This window comes from Ahaetulla prasina, chromosome 3, assembly GCF_028640845.1.
Source record: "Ahaetulla prasina isolate Xishuangbanna chromosome 3, ASM2864084v1, whole genome shotgun sequence".
Classification (NCBI taxonomy): Eukaryota; Metazoa; Chordata; class Lepidosauria; order Squamata; family Colubridae; genus Ahaetulla; species Ahaetulla prasina.
The window spans coordinates 230,659,012-230,674,492 of NC_080541.1; the positions used below are offsets into that span (position 1 = coordinate 230,659,012).

The window sequence follows — 15,481 nt, forward strand, 5'->3', positions numbered from 1 at the left end:
CTTCTTCTCCAGTAAGATTACACTACTAACTAGAGCATACAAAACATTTGCTAGACCAATTCTTGAAAACAGCTCATCTGTCTGGAACCCACACTGCATATTGGACATTAAAACAATTGAACGTGTCCAAAAATATTTCCCAAGAAGAGTCCTCCACTCCTCTGCTCACAACAAAATGCCTTATGCCACCAGACTTGAAATTTTGGGTTTAGAAAATTTAGAACTACGCCGCCTTCGGTATGACCTAAGCATAGCTCATAAAATCATCTGCTACAATGTCTTACCTGTCAATGACTACTTCAGCTTCAATCACAACAATAGATACAAACTTAAAGTGAACTGCTCCAAACTTGATTGCAGAAAATATGACTTCAGTAACAGAGTTGTTAATGCCTGGAATGCACTACCAGACTCTGTGGTCTCTTCCCAAAACCCCGAAAACTTTAACCTTAGACCTCACCCCGTTCCTAAGAGGTCTGTAAGGGGTGTGCATAAGCACACCAATGTTCTTGGCTGTACACCACCCTGAGTCCTTCGGGAGAAGGGCGGTCTATAAATAAAAATATTCTATTCTATTCTATTCTATTCCCTTTATTCATTTTATATATTCAAATCATGTTTATGCTTATATATATTATCTAATATGTACTCAACAAAATAAATAAATATAAATAAATAAAATGCCCGTGAAGTGGAATTCCCTCCCAGCCGAGTGTGCAAGAAACCCAAAAGGAGGAAGATGGCCACTGTGGCTGTGGGAAGAAGAGAAAGGGGGGGATGGCCGGGTGGTGGGAGACGGAAGGAGAAGGGGGATGTGTGGGATTCTGCTCTGGTGAAACCCTCAGTAGCTCTATTCCAGGAGGGGGCGCTGCAGCCGTTAGTTGGACTCTGGGAAAGGGTTGAAGGTTCCCCGACACCCACATTTTTTCTCGTCCCTGCACTTTTAAGTGGAAACTGATGAACGGAGAGAGGAAGTGGATGCTTTTTTCTCTGCTAAGAGATTCATCACTTTGTATTGAGGAAATGAAATTATTGGTGACTTATGAACAGGTAGTAGACAAAGGGCCGGTTTAGCTCTGCCTGGTAAGGCCTGTTATTAAGAACACAAAGCCTGCAATTACTGCAGGTTCGAGCCCGGCCCAAGGTTGACTCAGCCTTCCATCCTTTATAAGGTAGGTAAAATGAGGACCCAGATTGTTGGGGGGGCAATAAGTTGACTTTGTAAATATATACAAATAGAATGAGACTATTGCCCTATACATTGTAAGCCGCCCTGAGTCTTCGGAGAAGGGCGGGGTATAAATGTAAACAAAAAAAAAAAAAAAAGGAGATTTGCTCAGACAACTATAATGATATATGTTTAAAAGACACTTACTCTTAAAGTAAAGGTTCCCCTCACACATATGTGCTAATCATTCCTGACTCTAGGGGGTGCTGCTCATCTCCGTTTCAAAGCCGAAGAGCCAGTGCTGTCCGAAGACGTCTCTGTGGTCATGTGGCCAGCATGACTCAACGTCAAAGGCATACGGAACGCTATCTTCCCACCAAAGATGATCCCAGTTTTTCTACTTGCATTTTTTATGTGCTTTTGAATTGCTAAATTGGCAGAAGCTGGGACAAGTAACAGGAGCTCACCCCATTACGCTGCAGTAGGGATTCGAACTGCTGAACTCTGATTTGCTTCATTGTCTCCAGCCAGACTTATTCTGGAATAAACCCTTCATGGGGACTGTGTGACAGATACTTCTAGCTCTGAGAAGGGCCAGAATGTATACATCTGAACTATTTATTTATTTATTTTATTTATTTGATTTGATTTTTATACCGCCCTTCTCCCGAAGGACTCAGGGCGGTGTACAGGCATAATAAAACCGACAATACAATATACACGTTTAAAATACGATTTAAAAAACTTATTTAAATTAGCCCAGTGATTAAAATTTACCATACTAAAAAACCCCGTTTAAAATTAATAAATTTAACATTAAAATCCCAATTTAAGCCAGCCCCGCGCGGATAAAAAGATGAGTCTTGAGTTCGCGACGAAATGTCCGAAGGTCAGGTATTTGGCGTAAACCCGGGGGAAGCTCGTTCCAGAGTGTGGGAGCCCCACAGAGAAGGCCCTTCCCCTGGGGGCCGCCAGCCGACATTGTTTGGCGGACGGCACCCTGAGAAGTCCCTCTCTATGGGAGCGTACGGGTCGGTGGGAGGCGTGTGGTAACAGCAGGCGGTCCCGTAAGTACCCAGGTCCTAAGCCATGGAGCGATTTAAAGGTCATAACCAACACCTTAAAGTGCACCCGGAAGGCCACAGGCAGCCAGTGCAGTCTGCGCAGGAGCGGTGTTACATGGGAGCTACGCGTAGCTCCCTCTATAACCCGCGCAGCTGCATTCTGGACTAACTGGAGCCTCCGAGCGCACTTCAAGGGGAGCCCCATGTAGAGAGCATTACAGTAATCCAAGCGAGAGGTAACGAGCGCATGAGTGACTGTGCATAAGGCATCCCGATCAAGGAAGGGGCGCAACTGCCGAACCAGGCGAACCTGGTGGAAGGCCCTCCTGGAGACGGCTGTCAAATGGTCTTCAAACGACAGCCGATCATCCAGGAGGACACCCAAGTTGCGCCCCCTATCCTTTGGGGCCAGTAACTCGCCTCCAACAGCCAGCCGCGGCTGCAGCTGACTGAATCGGGGTGCCGGCATCCACAGCCACTCCGTCTTGGAGGGATTAAGCTTGAGCCTGTTTCTCCCCATCCAGACCCGTACAGCTTCCAAACACCGGGACAGCACTTCGACAACTTCATTGGGGTGGTCCGGGGTGGAAAAGTACAGCTGGGTGTCGTCAGCGTACTGCTGGTATCTCACCCCGAAACCACTGATAATCTCACCCAACGGCTTCATGTAGATGTTGAACAGCAGGGGCGAGAGAATCGACCCCTGTGGGACCCCACAAGTGAGGCCCCTCGCGGTCGACCTCTGCCCCCCTGTCAACACCGTCTGCGACCGGTCGGAGAGATAGGAGGAGAACCACCGATATACGGTGCCTCCCACTCCCAATCCCCCCAACCGGCGCAGCAGGATACCATGATCGATGGTATCGAACGCCGCTGAGAGGTCTAATAGGACCAGGGCAGAGGAATATCCCCTGTCCCTGGCCCTCCAGAGATCATCCACCAATGCGACCAAAGCTGTCTCCGTGCTGTATCCGGGTCGGAAGCTGGACTGGAACGGGTCTAGATAGACGGATTCTTCCAGGTGTTGGGGCAGCTGTCGCGCCACGGCACTCTCTACAACCTTCGCAACAAAGCGAAGGTTGGAGACTGGACGATAATTACCCAAAATAGCTGGGTCCAAGACTGTGTTGTTTCTCCATGTCATATAATATCTGTGGTTATATGCATAATTTTGTATTTATTTATTTATTTATTTTGTCATGTTTTTGTTGTGCATATTGGAGGTGGTGACCCTTGAGAGCTGAATGCAACAAAATTTAATTTTGGTGTGTGCTGATTAGTGCGCATTCAAAGTCACAATAAAGTGAGTCTTAGAAAGAGGCTTCCTTGTGCGTTCTCTCTGAAAAGCCACATTGGAAAACGATGCGCTGCCTCTCAGCCCCTCTTCCTCTGACATGGGGGGGGAGACAAGGGTCAATCTGGGAAGGGGAAACCCCCAAAGGGGCCGAAGAAGACACCTGAGACGGAGAGGGCAGCTGAAATCAATGCTTTATTACAGAGAAGAAGGAATGAATCCAGGGTGGGTTTTGGGGGAGGGGCTCCAGGATGGTCCAGGACAGAAGAAGGATCTTTGGGTCAAGGTCGAACAGTAGTTCCAATTCGGGAGGGTCTCCTCATTGGGGTTGCTGTAAAAACAAACATTCAGATATGAAGTTCTGTCCAGAACTTCCTCCAGTGCTAATCTTACAACCAGGAAGACCCAAACCCGAAATCAGGAAGAATGGCCTGATTGACAGATAAGGGAAGCAATGGGGCAGCCTCCCCCCTTGGAGTTATGGGGTTCCATTACTGAGGGTTTCAAGCAAAGGCGGGACATCCATCTATCCAGGGTGCCCTGAGGATTTCTGCACTGGATGGAAGATGGACTAGATGACCTCCAGCATCTTTTCCCAATCCTCTTGTTTCCAGGAGACCTCAAGGCTGCCACTGCTTGGAGCACACACAAAGGCGCACAGACAAAGGAACATAGGAGCTTTCTAACTTGGACAGGGAACATTTCTCACAATCACAAATGTGAGCTTGTGACCCTACCGCCCACCCACCCCGCCCCCATGAAGAAGATATGGACTTTTCTGTCAGCTGAGCATGAATTAATTGTGGTCTGCTCAGGAGATGAGCATGGATGGGACTGAATGTGCCCAGACCGAGTCTTGGTTTAGGAGGTCCCACACAGCAATCCTTTTGGTCTAAGCCAACTATACAAATGACAGTACAATGAAGTGCACTTCTGATGTTGCAAACATTATTGCTTCTCAATTTGCCAAAGGACCAAGGGGAGAGGGATGGGTGGCATGGAATGCAGGCTCCAGACTTCAAGCCACAGAGCCTGAGAACCAAGGACTCATCAGCAGGTGTCTTCCAAGCCTAGAGACTTTTTCTCATATCAAAATAATGACATTCAATTGGAGAATGTGACCTCCACTAATAGGGGGAGGGGGGATTCTATACTCTAACTATGTGGGTTTGTGCAAGAAATAATCAGAGCTGGTTTTGCTTTCTTCAGTGCCAAAATGAGGTACTCAATAAAGTTTGCATCCCAACCTTTGGAGAGCCTCAAAAGTTTTTCCTTCGGTTGGGTTCGTTAGTCAGAACGTTGACAGTTACCTTATATCGGGTCCATGCACTTAAGCATGCAAGCATAATTGCAGCATTTCTGCTTCCCGGGACATCTCCAGTCATTTTCACACATCGCAATACAAATGGAGACCTTGTCTGGAGGGGCCTTGCGACACACTCCAGGCTTTTCTGCAAAAGAGACGATCCCAAGGCCGAGTGTCAGGCTCAGCAGGCAGACCAGACAGGAAACTGATTCTGCTTTATTGTCAAACTACATTAACAGAATCTTACAGTTCTGAAAGGACAAATCTCCTGCTCTCTCCTATACAGCCTTAGAAACTAGGGTGGGTCTCTTCTCTTCTCTTCTCTTCTCTTCTCTTCTCTTCTCTTCTCTTCTCTTCTCTTCTCTTCTCTTCTCTTCTCTTCTCTTCTCTCTCCCTCCCCTCCCCTCCCCTCCCCGTCTCTTCTCTTTTCTCTCCTCTCCTCTCCTCACCCCTCTCCTCTCTCCTTTCCTCTTCTCTTCTCCTCTCTTCTCCTCTCCTCTCTTCTCCTTGTCCCCCTTCCCTTCCCCTCCCCTCTCCTGTCCTCCCTCTCCTCCCCTCCCCTCCCTTCTCTTATGCATCTGTGGGCTATTCCATCTCTTATCTGTTGATAGCATCTCTTCACCTGGTCTCCCAAAGTCTTCCCATTACGCTGAGAGATTTCCCCTTAAAGTAGAATCCCAGAGCAAACAAGATCCCATATCTGGTCCTTTCAACAGCCAAAGCCTCTTCATGCATCCAGGATGAGAGAGGCTGACTGGAGCCTGACCCTACCTCCCAACTCCTTCGCTCCAAAGGATGGGAATTCCTCCTTTGTTCTAGTTTGGTTGTCTCCTTGATTGGTTTCGAACAATGGGTGGAAACTATTCAAGGAGAGAAAAAAACTGGAATTAAGGAGAAACTTCCTGACAGTGAGGAAAAAAAAAGACCTGAGTTTAACTCATAGAATCATCTGTTACAACGTCCTTCCTATTGAAGACTATTTCAGCTTCAATGGCAACAATACACAAGCACACAATAGATTTAATCTTAATGTGAATCGCTCCAATCTTGATTGAAGAAAATATAACTCAGAAACAGAGTTGTTAATAGTTGGAATACACTACCTGACTCTGTGGTCTCTTCCCAAAATCCCCAAAGTTTTAACCAAAAACTGTCTACTATTGACCTCACCCCATTCCTAAGAGGTCTGTAAGGGGTGTGCATAAGAGCACAAACGTGCCTACCATTCCTGTCCTACTGTTTCCTTTCATTATATCCAATTTATATAGTTATTACATATATAGGCTTATATATTATATAGTTACTTTCATGCTTATGCTTATATATACTGTTGTGACAAATAAATAAATAAATAAATAAATAAATAAATAAAAATAAATAAATAAATAAATAAATAAATAAATAAATAAAATTAACCAGTGGAACTGCTTGCCTCCAGAAGATATGGGTGCTCCATCACTGGAGGTTTTTAAGAAGAGACTGGGCAGCCACTTGGTACAGAGCCTCCTGCTTGAGCAGGTGGTTGGACTAGAAGACCTCCAAGGTCCCTTCCAGCTCTTTCCTGATTAACCATCAGCACTCAATGTTAGAATTTGTAGCAATTCAACCAGCACACAAGTAAAGAATTCAGCAGGATTCAGTTACAAAAGAAACTTCTTTATAGCAAGAAACTTCATACAGCAGAAGCCAGAACCAGAACTCCGAATCCAGAAGTATTCTATTAAAGCACAGCCATGGGCAGGGACTGAGGTTCAAGCCAACATCCAGATAACGGGGGCAAAGAACCAAGCAGAAAATAATATCCTCATGATGGAACTACCAAGGAGAAAAACCACACCCACACCAACACTGGCAGGGGAAGCTACTGCATATAAACAGGGAGTAAACCACACACTCAGTTGCACTGTTGGTGTTATACCTAATTGGATAATAAAACTTTTGCAAGAAAACAACCAGGCTCAGAGAGCACCAAGGACCACACACTCCTTCTCCTTCTCCTTCTCCTTCTCCTCCTTCTCTCTCTCTTCCCCTTCCTCCTCCCCTTCCTTCTAGCAGTGTTCTCTAGTTGGGTCATGAAATATCTGCAAGAAAACCACCCAGCTCAGAGAGCACCAGAAATTCCACAGTTCAACCTGATTGACAAAGATTCCCTTCTACTGAATCAATCATAGCTTGTTGTGAGAACCAGGATATTTCATTAAGCCACCCTATGTTTAATGTTAAGAGACAGCCGGTCTTTTTCAATAAAGAGGTCAGTCCGGAACTCCTTCCCTACTTACCAACACAGGTGTAGTGGCATTCATTTTTGGTCTTAAACCTGTTGCCATTGCCCTGACAACCACCATAAATAAATTCTTGACATTTGTTTGAAGCCGGGTTGTAGTAGAAGCGAGGCTTTCTGGCTTTACATGGTCCAGTGACCTTCGGAAGGTAACATTCCCCTGTGCCAAATGGAGGGGAAGGTGTTATTTCATTAGGTACCACAAACATCTTCAACATATTTCCCCAATCTGGTGCCCTCCTAGCATGCTCAGATTGCAAGCAGTCGAGAGCCGTCTGGGATGTATTAATTTGGTTTCCTGCTCTGGAGGTTGGATCAGATGACCGATTGGATTGTTCCTGTTGCTTAAAATTCTCTCTTTCCCCCCTGTATGCTATTTAGTTTATTCAAAGAAAGTTAAAATACAAGGAACCAAATTATTCTTTTAAAAAGACAAAAGAATAAAAAAAATAATTATGTAAAAAAGAAAAAGTGTGTTAAAAAAAGACATATACGGATAGTATCCTTCCCAGTTGAATGAGGATTAATAGAATATAGTAGTGTTAGTTTCCCACCTCTTGTGAAACAGGCCCAAAGAATTTTAAAGTACTAAATTTGTTCACAAATGCTTAGCCTGTCATCTATACATTATATTAATAATAAAATAGTTAACAGGAAATCGCTTAAACTTGTGGTTTAAAAATCCCGATTCTGCTGTTTCGTTGAGTAAAGATACAATAGGCCAGCCTTCCCCTAAAATTGCATTTCTCTTTCTTGGGGCCCCTTCCCATTTTGGTCTCCTATTCAGCTGACACCCAACCACCATCTCAAGAACTTCCCCAGAAGAAGCCCCATCAAGCCAGAGGTTCTAGACTGGAGTCTTTGGTTTCCCTTCCCTGGGGGAAAACTCTGACCACTTCAACCCCTCCCTGCCAAGGGTCTCAAGATCTTTCTGAAAGCTCACTTGGACGGTCCTGGCCGGAGATGGGGGTCAGCTCTGCCCAGAGGGTGAGGAATCCCAGCAGGAGAAGAAGACCTCCGGAAAACATGATGAAGCCGTCTGCCCCACACTTGGACTGCGTGCACTAAATAGTCTTCTTGCGACTGGGAATTTCACATCCAGGAAACAGGACGATGCAATGCAGTGAGAATACAAATTCCTTTCTCTTTCACAAGGTGGTTGAACAAGAGGTGGGGAATCTGAGGGTCGGAGCAGTTTGGAGGAGGCTAGGCAGGTCCCTGTTGATGTCCAGGGGTCATTTCTCTGGTCAAGCAAAACTCACCTTTCCAGAGTTGCATCAGAGCTGGGAAAGTCCCGTGTTAAGGAGTTAGGGGGTCCCTGGTTGAGGGTGGAATATAGGGGCTGCTTGGCTGGGGGGATGATGTAACTTCCTTGTCAGGGCTGCCCTGGGGCTGTGAAGGATTTTGGGCACAGAGGGTCTGGTATTACAGGCAGAATATTATAATGTAATGTAATGCAATGTAATCGTATAAATATAACATAGCATAACATAACATAACGCATAGCATAGCACAGCACAATACAATACAACACATCACAACACAACACAACACAACATAATTTAGTAGTTGGCTTGAACTCTACATATGTGGATATGGTCACTTACACTTGACATTCCTAGGTCATGGATGATGTAAACATAGATTTAGAAGGAGATAAGCAAACTAGAACTAAAGAGAAATTTCCTGACAGTTGCAAAAATTAATCAGTGGGAAAGCTTGTCTCCAGAAGTTATGGATGCTCCAACAATGGAGCATTTTAAGAAGAGACTGGACAGCCATTTGCCTGAAATGGTATAGGGTCTCCTCCTCTGGGCAGGGGGTTGGATTAGAAGACTCCAAGGGCCCTTCCAAATTTTTTATTCTACACTTCTCAATTGCCTAAATGAGAGGATATCTAAATTAAGTCTTGTGGACTTAATTTAGGTAAGAAATTAAGCTCCCAGAATTCCCCACACCTGCATAGCTATCAGGAGAGATTTGGAGACCCCTGGCCTAAATGGTTGGGAGTTGGAGCAGTTCTAGCTAAGTGGGTGGTCCAGTCAGGGGTGGCAACCCCTTCACGATAGACCACCTCCAGGCTTGGTCCTTTCTGTCTCCTGTTTAATCGGCTCTATGAAGCTGGTAAAAGAGATCAATCATCAGTCTATGACAGGGGAGAAGGCAAACCACAGAGTACACTTTGCTCGGACGTGGCTTGAACCACACAACCCACCGTATGAGGAAACTCCAGCGTTTACCAAGGCAGATTCCTCAAGATGTGTTGCAAAGCCGAGTTTACTCAACCTCTGGGCCAACAGTTCAACTGTTTATGTGAACATGTGAGTAAAATACTATGCAGATGTTGCACCACCTGACTTCCTCCTCCTCAGGAATCAGCCCCATCATGGGATGTTTGAAATGAAGATGCTGAGAAGGGAGCATTTGTGACACTTCCAGCTGGAGTCTTAGATTCTTGTTCTCTTAGCTAGGCTCTTCCTGCAGGGGACTGGAAAAGACCCCAAATTCATTAACCCCCTAAAGTTAAGTGACACAACTTGAGGATGCCACAAAGAGGAGGAGGTCAATTTATTTGCAAAAGCACCAGAAGGCAGGACAAGAAACAATGGATGGAAACTAATCAAGGAGAGAAGCAACTTAAATTTTAAATTTTATTGGTTTTAAATTTTTTATCATTAATTTTAAGGGGTTTTTAGTTTTATATATTTTAAAGTTTTTAGGCCAATTATTTAAATAAGTTTTTTAATTTGTATTTTAATTGTATATTGTACTGTCTGTTTTACCTTTGGCTGTACACCGCCCTGAGTCCTTCGGGAGAAGGGTGGTATAAAAATCGAATTAATAATAATAATAATAATAATAATAATAATAATAATAATAATAATAATAACTGCAGAAAAAATAATAATAATAATTATTATTATTATTAATAATAATAAAAATAATAATAATAACTGCAGAAAAAATAATTGCTACCAACTTGCCTTCCATTGAGGACCTGTATACTGCACGAATCAAGAAGAGGGCCGTGAAAATATTTGCAGATCCCTCGCATCCTGGACATAAACTGTTTCAACTCCTACCCTCAGTGCGCTATAGAGCACTGCACACCAGAACAACTAGACACAAGAACAGTTTTTTCCCGAAGGCCATCACTCTGCTAAACAAATAATTCCCTCAACACTGTCAGACTATTTACTGAATCTGCACTACTATTAATCGTTTCATAGTTCCCATCACCAATCTCTTTCCACTTATGACTGTATGACTATAACTTGTTGCTGGCAATCCTTATGATTTATATTGATATATTGATCATCAATTGTGTTGTAAATGTTGTACCTTGATGAACGTATCTTTTCTTTTATGTACACTGAGAGCATATGCACCAAGACAAATTCCTTGTGTGTCCAATCACACTTGGCCAATAAAATTCTATTCTATTCTATTCTATTCTAATAATAATAATAATAATAATAATAACAACAACAACAACAACAACAACAACAACAACAACAACTTGGAATTGAGGAGAAACTTCAAAACAGGGAGGACAATTCACCAGTGCAAATGGCTTCCCTCCAAAAGTTGTTGGTGCTCCATCACTGGAGGTCTTCTAGAAGAGATTGGACAGCCACCTGTCTGAAATGGTATAGGGTCTCCTGCTTGAGCATGGGGCTGGACTAGAAGACCTCCAAGCAGGGGTGAAATGATACCGGTTCGCAACATTTCAATCGAACTGGTAGCGGCTGCGATGCATGGTTCGGTGAACTGGTAGCAGCAGCAGCACGAAGCTCCGCCCACACGTCCGGACGTCATTACTTCCTGGTTTTAACCAGGAAATAACCTGTTTCTGACCCTCTGTGCATGCACAGAAGGCTTTACCCATGCGCAGAGGGCCCAAAATTGCATGTAATTCATGCACAACACACACGTCCGAACCAGTAGGGAAGGTAAATAGATTTCACCCCTGCCTCCAAGGTGCCTTTCAGCTCTATTCTGACTCTGGTGTCAGCATACATCTACTGAAGTTAGGATTCTGAACCTTATTAAGGAAGTCTACCTCATCCTAGTTTGACTCATATGGTATTCCATCACATATGTTTTGGCTAGTAAATCCCCCAGTGATTTAGAGCAGGGATCTCCAACCTTGGTCCCTTTAAGACTTGTGGACTTCAACTTAAAGGGATCAAGGTTGGAGACCCCTGATTTAGAGGAAACTGGACAGTCTTTCTGCTTAAAGGTCATAATTGGTGGGATTCCAGAGGCCATTCGTTGCTTCAACACGTCATGTGGGGGAATTCACAATTATGTTTGGAAGAGTTACTATTAAAAAGAGCCACGATGGTGCAGTGATCAGAGTGCAGTACTGCAGGCTCCTTCTGCTGACTGCTGGCTGACTGCAATTTGGCAGTTCGAATCTCACCAGGCTCAAGGTCGACTCAGCCTTCCGTCCTTCTGAGGTAGGTAAAATGAGGACCCAGATTGTTGGGAGGTGAACAATCAGATGATGGAATGTATCAGAGGTGGGTTTCAGCAGGTTCTGACCAGTTCTAGAGAACCGGTAGTGGAAATTTTGAGTAGTTCAGAGAACCGGTAGTAAAAATTCTGACTGACATCTATTCTCTGCCTCCTGAGTCCCAGCTGATCGGTAGGAAATGGGGATTTTGCAGTGTCCTTCACATGGATTGCGGAGGGAATGGAGATTTTACAGTATCCTTCCCCTGGAGTGGGGTGGGAATGGAGATTTTACAGGAGCCTTCCTATGCCACGCCCATCAAGACACACCCACTAAGCCATGCCACGCCCACCAAGACACACCCACAGAACCGGTAGTAAAAGAATTTGAAACCCACCACTGGAATGTATGCTCAGATGAGACCCTGGGGATCAGAGGAAGGGTCACATGGGGAGATAGATAGGACCCCAGTGTGGATGGAATGGACATGAGAGTGAGGAATATGAATTCTGATAAAGCATTTTATCTTGTCTTCATTTCTTTGCCTTATAACAAACAAATAAGAGCTTTGCTCCTTCCTGTCTTCTCTCTCTGCAGAAGGAGGGGGGTCATGGGGAGTGGGGTGCTCTGAGCTGCTGCCTTGAGCTGCTTTGCAATAGGAAGTGGGTGGGGCCTGCACAGTTGCAGCAAGACAGAAGGTAGCACCTTACCTGTTAGAAAACCACTACCAGGATTGTTGTGTCTGCGCCCCCTGAGCCAGGCCCCCCGCCAGAAAGTGACTCGGAAAGTGAGGGGGAAGGGCCATCAGGACTTACCTGATGAGCACCGGCTTCCCTCGCTCAGCTCCAGGAGTCAGAGGCAGTCCAGGTGGAGGAGATAACAAGGCCTCCATCCCCTGACTCTTTCCACCCCCCCAGGCCAGGCCTCCAGACCCGGCTGATGGCAATCAGGCCTGGCTGCACCCTAGGTTTCGTAGGCAGGAGAAGTGGGAACAACAGAAGCAGGGGTAGGGCAAGCCTAGGAAGTGCTGAGTCATGGAGCCACACTCCACAGGATATAAAAGCAGCAAGGGCTGCTATACCCCTTCGTGGCGAGCAAATCAACTGCTTAACTAGAGTTGAAGTACTGTTTGTTCCTGGCTGACTCATCAGCATCAAGCGAGATAAAAGAGACACTTGGCAGACGCTCGCTAGTTTGCTGCCAGAAGCTGGTAGTTGCCGGCTAATTAAGTCATCGCTCGGACTGAGGCGAGGGGGACAGAACAAGGATATTAGAAACAAGAATAGCTCACTTATAAGAAAAAACCCCAAAACCACACAGCTGGCACATTTTAAAATGTGACCTGGGGTAAAAAACAGACGATGTGACATTTAAAGGTTTAGGGGGCTGAAATCCAAATAACCGATCAATATTGTTGGAAACATGGGAGAAAATTTGGGTTAGAAATGTTAAGTTTACACAAGCACAGAATTTAAGGGAAAATTTTTATAAGATGTTTTATAGATGGCACTTAGATCCCAAAAAATTATCATGTATGTATCCTAATATCCAAGCGAAATGTTGGAGGTGTGATTGTGATGATGCTACATATTTTCATATTTGGTGGACTTGCAAGAAAATTAAGGTCTTTTGGATAAGAATTTGGTGGATTATTCAAAATGTACTGAAGAAGAAGATAAAGTTCCTGCCACAATTTTTCCTTTTGGGAATTATAACGGATTGTACAGGGATTGAGACTAAATTGATTCTGAATTTAATAACAGCAGCAAGACTGTTGATTGGACAATACTGGAAGAAAGAAGAGATACCTACAATAGAAGAATGGATATTGAAAGTTATTAATTTGGCTGAGATGGCTAAAATCTCAGCATTTTTAAAAGACAATACAGGAAAATATTTAATTGAATGGAAAAATGGATTGATTATCTACAAAACAGATATCAGATTAAGAAATATCAGATTGCCTTTGAATAATTAGAAAGTTATTTTATGTAATGGGGAGGGGGTTGGGAGATGAAAAGCTTTGGATGTGGTTATTTGGATTGGAAGGGAAAATTTTATTCTATGCTTGGTTTATGTATAACAATACCTTGTGATTGATCCGGGAAGCGGGGGGGGGGGGTTTGGGAGGGAGGGGGAAAAAAGGGGGAAAAATGTTTTTGTTTTTTAAAACTCTTTCAATAAAAAAAAAATATTATCTGTTATGCATCCATTATTAGGGGAAGCGCAAAGGGTTGAATGCAACCATCTCTGGACTATAAAAATTTCTGTAAGATTCTAATCTGGGTCCTTGGTTAGCTTTTTGAACCTTATATCTTGGTACCAAAATAAAAGTATAATTCTGAATCACACAATTTGCATACCAAGCAAATAGATCAACAGATGATGCTGTTAATATGGCTCTGCACTACATCCTACAACATCTTGAATCTCCAAAGACCTACGCAAGGGTCCTCTTTGTAGACTTTAGTTCAGCATTCAATACCATCATTCCAGACACTCTTCTAACTAAGCTAAACCAGCTACAGGTACCAGAACAGACTTGTAAGTGGATCATAAGCTTCCTAACAAACAGGAAGCAGCAGGTGAAGCTAAGCAAGATCACATCAGAAACCTGTACAATTAGCACAGGGCCCCCCCAAGGCTGTGTGCTCTCCCCACTTCTCTTCTCTCTGTATACCAATGACTGCATCTCCAATGATCCATTTGTTAAGCTACTGAAGTTCGCAGATGACACAACAGTGATCGGTCTCATTCGAGACAATGAGGAATCCGCATATAGACGAGAGGTCAAACGACTAGCCTTGTGGTGCAACCGAAACAATCTGGAACTGAACACACTCAAAACCATCGAAAAGGTGGTAGACTTTTTGAGAGTTAAAAAAATTAAATATTTAGGATTACAGATATCGGCAAAATGTACTACAATAAAAAAAGATAATTATGACACACTGCTACAAAAAATTCAAAAGGATTTAGAAATTTGATCTAAATTACAGATATTGATGATTGGTAGAATTTCAATGATTAAAATGAATATAGTACCCAGATTGCTAAACCTGTTTCAAACTATACCAATTAAACTAGAGAAAAATGTCTTTGAACAATTAAATAAAATCACATCAAAATTCGTTTGGTCAGGGAAGAAACCCCTTACAAAACTCAAAATATTGCAAGATAACAGAAGTAGAAGCAGCTTTAGTCTCCCAAATTGGGAACTTTACTATCAGGCCGCAGCACTAACATGGCTTAAAGAATGGATTCAACTACAAAATAAATGAGTTTTAACGATAGAAGGCCATGATCTCCAGATTGGTTGACACAGTTTTCTCTGGGATGAGAAGAATAAATACCACACATATTTCTAAAGACACCTATTAAGAAATGCCCTTTTACAAGTTTGGGAGAAAATTAAGAAAGACCATTACACAAAAGTCCCAGTTTGCCTATCAACCATGGAAGCAATATTACACCCAAATACCACGGATTTGAGTAGAATAGAATAGAATTTTATTGGCCAAGTGTGATTGGACACACAAGGAATTTGTCTTGGTGCATATGCTCTCAGTGTACATAAAAGAAAAGATACGTTCATCAAGGTACAACATTTACAACACAATTGATGATCAATATATCAATATAAATCATAAGGATTGCCAGCAACAAGTTATAGTCATACAGTCATAAGTGGAAAGAGATTGGTGATGGGAACTATGAAACGATTAATAGTAGTGCAGATTCAGTAAATAGTCTGACAGTGTTGAGGGAATTATTTGTTTAGCAGAGTGATGGCCTTCGGGAAAAAACTGTTCTTGTGTCTAGTTGTTCTGGTGTGCAGTGCTCTATAGCGTCGTTTTGAGGGTAACACAGTTGATGTCCAGGATGCGAGGGATCTGCAAATATTTTCAC

General features: G+C 43.6%; 2 protein-coding genes across 2 annotated transcripts in view; both read right to left on the bottom strand.

The window, feature by feature from the left end:
- Positions 1 to 3,719: 3,719 nt before the first annotated feature.
- LOC131195297 (kunitz-type serine protease inhibitor 4-like) lies at positions 3,720 to 8,177 on the bottom strand. The gene is made up of 4 exons (XM_058177090.1): positions 8,057 to 8,177; positions 7,112 to 7,273; positions 4,837 to 4,977; positions 3,720 to 3,857 (listed from the first exon to the last, which is right to left on the bottom strand). Exons 1-3 carry the CDS (start codon positions 8,139 to 8,141, stop codon positions 4,838 to 4,840), a joined length of 387 nt encoding a protein of 128 aa, XP_058033073.1. The 5' UTR covers positions 8,142 to 8,177; the 3' UTR covers positions 3,720 to 3,857; position 4,837.
- A 2,666-nt stretch (positions 8,178 to 10,843) lies between these two features.
- LOC131195100 (uncharacterized) overlaps positions 10,844 to 15,481 on the bottom strand; it is a 101,210-nt gene continuing 96,572 nt past the window's right edge. Inside the window, exon 21 of the mRNA XM_058176729.1 lies at positions 10,844 to 10,938. Within this exon, the coding sequence (XP_058032712.1) occupies positions 10,844 to 10,938 (95 nt within the window). The remainder of the gene's footprint in view (positions 10,939 to 15,481) is intronic.